General features: G+C 34.2%; 1 protein-coding gene across 1 annotated transcript in view; it reads right to left on the bottom strand.

The window, feature by feature from the left end:
- The window catches only part of LOC106476902 (3-hydroxy-3-methylglutaryl-coenzyme A reductase-like), a 7,413-nt gene extending 5,483 nt beyond the window's left edge, over positions 1–1,930 (bottom strand). The window contains exons 1-4 of the mRNA XM_013937520.2: positions 1,838–1,930; positions 1,252–1,392; positions 809–967; positions 266–420 (exon numbers count right to left, since the gene is read on the bottom strand). Coding sequence (XP_013792974.2) covers positions 266–420; positions 809–967; positions 1,252–1,392; positions 1,838–1,930 — 548 coding nt within the window. The remainder of the gene's footprint in view (positions 1–265; positions 421–808; positions 968–1,251; positions 1,393–1,837) is intronic.
- Between the last annotated feature and the right edge of the window lie 1,407 nt (positions 1,931–3,337).

Here is a 3,337-nt window from a genome sequence, read left to right as displayed (position 1 = left end):
CTCTTTCATTCTCTGTTGTCTTATCTTTATTGTCTATAAAGACAAAAGTGGACAGAACATTAGTGGAGACAATAAAGATAAAAGTGGACAGTACATTAGTAAAGACAATAAAGATAAAAGCTGACAGAACATTAATAGACAATAAAGATAAAAGCTGACAGAACATTAATAGCCTGAGGTGTGTAGAGACTTAAGGATGGACATACTGACCCTATTATGTCTGACTCACCCGTTATGTTTGACTCGCCTGTTATGTCTGACTCACCTGTTATGTTTGAGATGTGCACTGACCAAATGTCCAGCAGCTAGAGCTGATAATAGAGAGAGTTCTCCTGCTAGGACCATTCCACAAATAATTCTTGCTAATGTAGCAGCATGTTGTCCTGGTTCTGAAGTCGACGGTCCTCGCACACCAAGCAACTGAAGTGCATGAAAGTTACATTAAGTAAACCAGCAATACGCTTCATGATTTAAGCAACATAATCCAAACACGCTAAAGGTGCTATTAGACAAATATATCATGCTATACCTATATATAATAAGTATCAAAATCTCTCAATTTCCATGTTTATAATTGTAGCAAAAGCTCAAAAACAAATTATTTCAAAACTTAAGAAAAAAAAGACAACATGTAGCAAAAGCCAACTCAGTTTTTAATATGTAAGTTAGTAAAAGTTGAGGAACTGTTTGATACATGGAAAAATATTCAAAACAAAAAGGTTAGAATTTGACATTGGAGACAAGCCAGATATTAGTTTATCACTGGTCACACTTTATAAACAAACAGCTTGTGACTTTATAAACTTACATCTAAACAAGCAGCCTGTGGGGGCAGCACTGTTCCTCCACCTATAGTCCCTGTCTCTATTGAAGGCATAGTGCAAGTGATCAACAGATTTTCTCCACTTGGTCCGGAGGGTTCTATGAGAGTGATACAGTTTGAACTATCAACATTCTGGGCTGGATCCTGGAGAAAGATGTATATAAGTTAAACAAAGAATAAACCCTGAGTTTTCTCACTGATTAGGATTAACTATAACACTTAAGCTGTGTTTTAATTTCCCGTAGCTCTGAAAAACAATTGAAAGGTAATTATGTAGTCAACAAATAATTTAACTTTTCCAACCATTACGTTCCTTATTTTCGAGTTATACAAACACTTACTTTGTGTGTATACAAAAAAAATCTATCAGTATCGATAATGTTTTGCTACAAACATCAGTTAAAACATATTAAAGAAAAAACACTCACCTGACCAGTGGCTATGAAGATAGCACTAACAATATTAGCAGCCTGTGCATTAAAACCACCTATACTCCCAGCAACAGCAGAGCCAATCAGGTTTTTGCTGATATTAACATCAACAAGAGCTTGAACACTTGTCTTCAAAACCTGTTTAGAAATTAGATTGAAGTTTTGATTTGTATTTGTAGATGAGGTTAAAGAAAAAATGTTCAAACTTGGTTCGACTCCTATTTATGTATAAAACAAATTTTTATATACCTGAATATAAGGTTTCTGATAGAGACTAACACAAACATCAGTGTTTCTATACACCTGAATATAAGGATTCTGATAGAGACTAACACAAACATCAGTGTTTCTATACACCTGAATATAAGGATTCTGATAGAGACTAACACAAACATCAGTGTTTCTATACACCTGAATATACAGGATTCTGATAGAGACTAATACAAACATCAGTGTTTCTATACACCTGAATATACAGGATTCTGATAGAGACTAATACAAACATCAGTGTTTCTATGTGTTTTCTTGCCTAATCTTTATCAATGATATATATATAATAGGTTTATCATTAGGTTTCCCTTACCTCTATTACAATTTTTTGTGGGATTTCAGCTTCACACACAATGGATTTTCCTCGACCCAGAATCCTGTTAAAGAAAATTGTTGTTATAACCATATCGCCATTTGACTTCCATATCTTGTATTTTACAAAAAAAATAAAATAAAGAATTTTAAGATAAGTTATATAGGTGTGGGGGATAAGTTAGCAAATTGGAGAGAAGAGTAGAGTGAAAGCAGAGGGTTGTTACAAATGGATTAATGTCACAAGTGGGGTACCTCAGGGCTCAGTCTTTGGCCCACTGCTATTTCTGATTTACTTCAATGAATAGATGAAGGAATACGTTACTTAAATTTGCTGATGATATTAAGTGTTTTTGGCTGTAACGAGAAGGATGTTGCTTTACAAAAGGATTTACATCATTCAGTGAGCTTAATGAATAAATGGCAGATGGGCGTTAATTAAATGCAAGATAACGCATGTGAATTGTAAGTATAATTTGGATGGCAATAACCTGAACAGTGTCATGAAAGAAAGATATCTTGGTGTAATGGTTGATCAGCCATACAAACAGTGTGCTGTTGCTAGTGGTAGGGCAAACAGGATTTAGGTTGTATATTGCAGAAATATTGAACACAAGTTTATAAAGGTTATAATTTCATTGTATAGGTCACTGGTTAGGTAACATTTGGAGTATTGTATTCAGTCTTGGGGTTCTTACCTTAGGAAGGATACTTGTTGGAAAGGGGGCAACTAGAATGGTGCCTGGGATGGAAGGGTTATCATACGAGAAGAGGTTAAAATAAATTTTGGAAAGGTAGGAGTCATCTTCAACTAAGACAGTTTTATTTTTCTAACAAAGTGGCTGGTCTTTAAAATTGGTTGCCTTTGGATGTTGTGGAGGCAGTAAATTTAAGTGAGTTTAAGAGAAAGTTTGATAACTATATGAATGATAAGGGCTGCTTTTGAGGGTTTTTTTTTAAATAGTTTTAAGTTTAGTTTAGTAGATGGGACAGCCCAGATGGATCAATAGGTCCCTTGCTGTCCTTAAATATTATGTTATATTAAAAACATAATAATAAGGAACAACTAAAGTGCACGTAATAACGATAAATATTCATATTCTGGGACATATGAAGTGTTGTATAAAGTGATTGAAGTACCTCAGGACGACAGCAATTACTATATTATACAGAGAGATGACTGTGGACATTATCTCAAATATTATCTCATTCTTGAGGATAAAAATAAATTATAATGAACATTATCTCTGGGGAGAATATAGAGAATCTCAGAAATTCACAGATGTTAGTAGAGATGTATCATGTAAGGGTCAGTATGTCCATCCTTAAGTCTCTGCACACCTCAGGTATCATGTAAGGGTCAGTATGTCCATCCTTAAGTCTCTGCACACCATGGGTGTAAATATCTGGGTTAATTTTAGATAGTTCTGTTGTATGTAACCACTTTATATACTTGTCATCAATAATTAACACAAAATGTTTCATGATACATCATAGGTTT

Source organism: Limulus polyphemus, unplaced genomic scaffold, assembly GCF_000517525.1.
Source record: "Limulus polyphemus unplaced genomic scaffold, Limulus_polyphemus-2.1.2 Scaffold12030, whole genome shotgun sequence".
NCBI classification, from domain to species: domain Eukaryota; kingdom Metazoa; phylum Arthropoda; class Merostomata; order Xiphosura; family Limulidae; genus Limulus; species Limulus polyphemus.
This window is presented reverse-complemented; position numbering and strand designations above follow the sequence as displayed.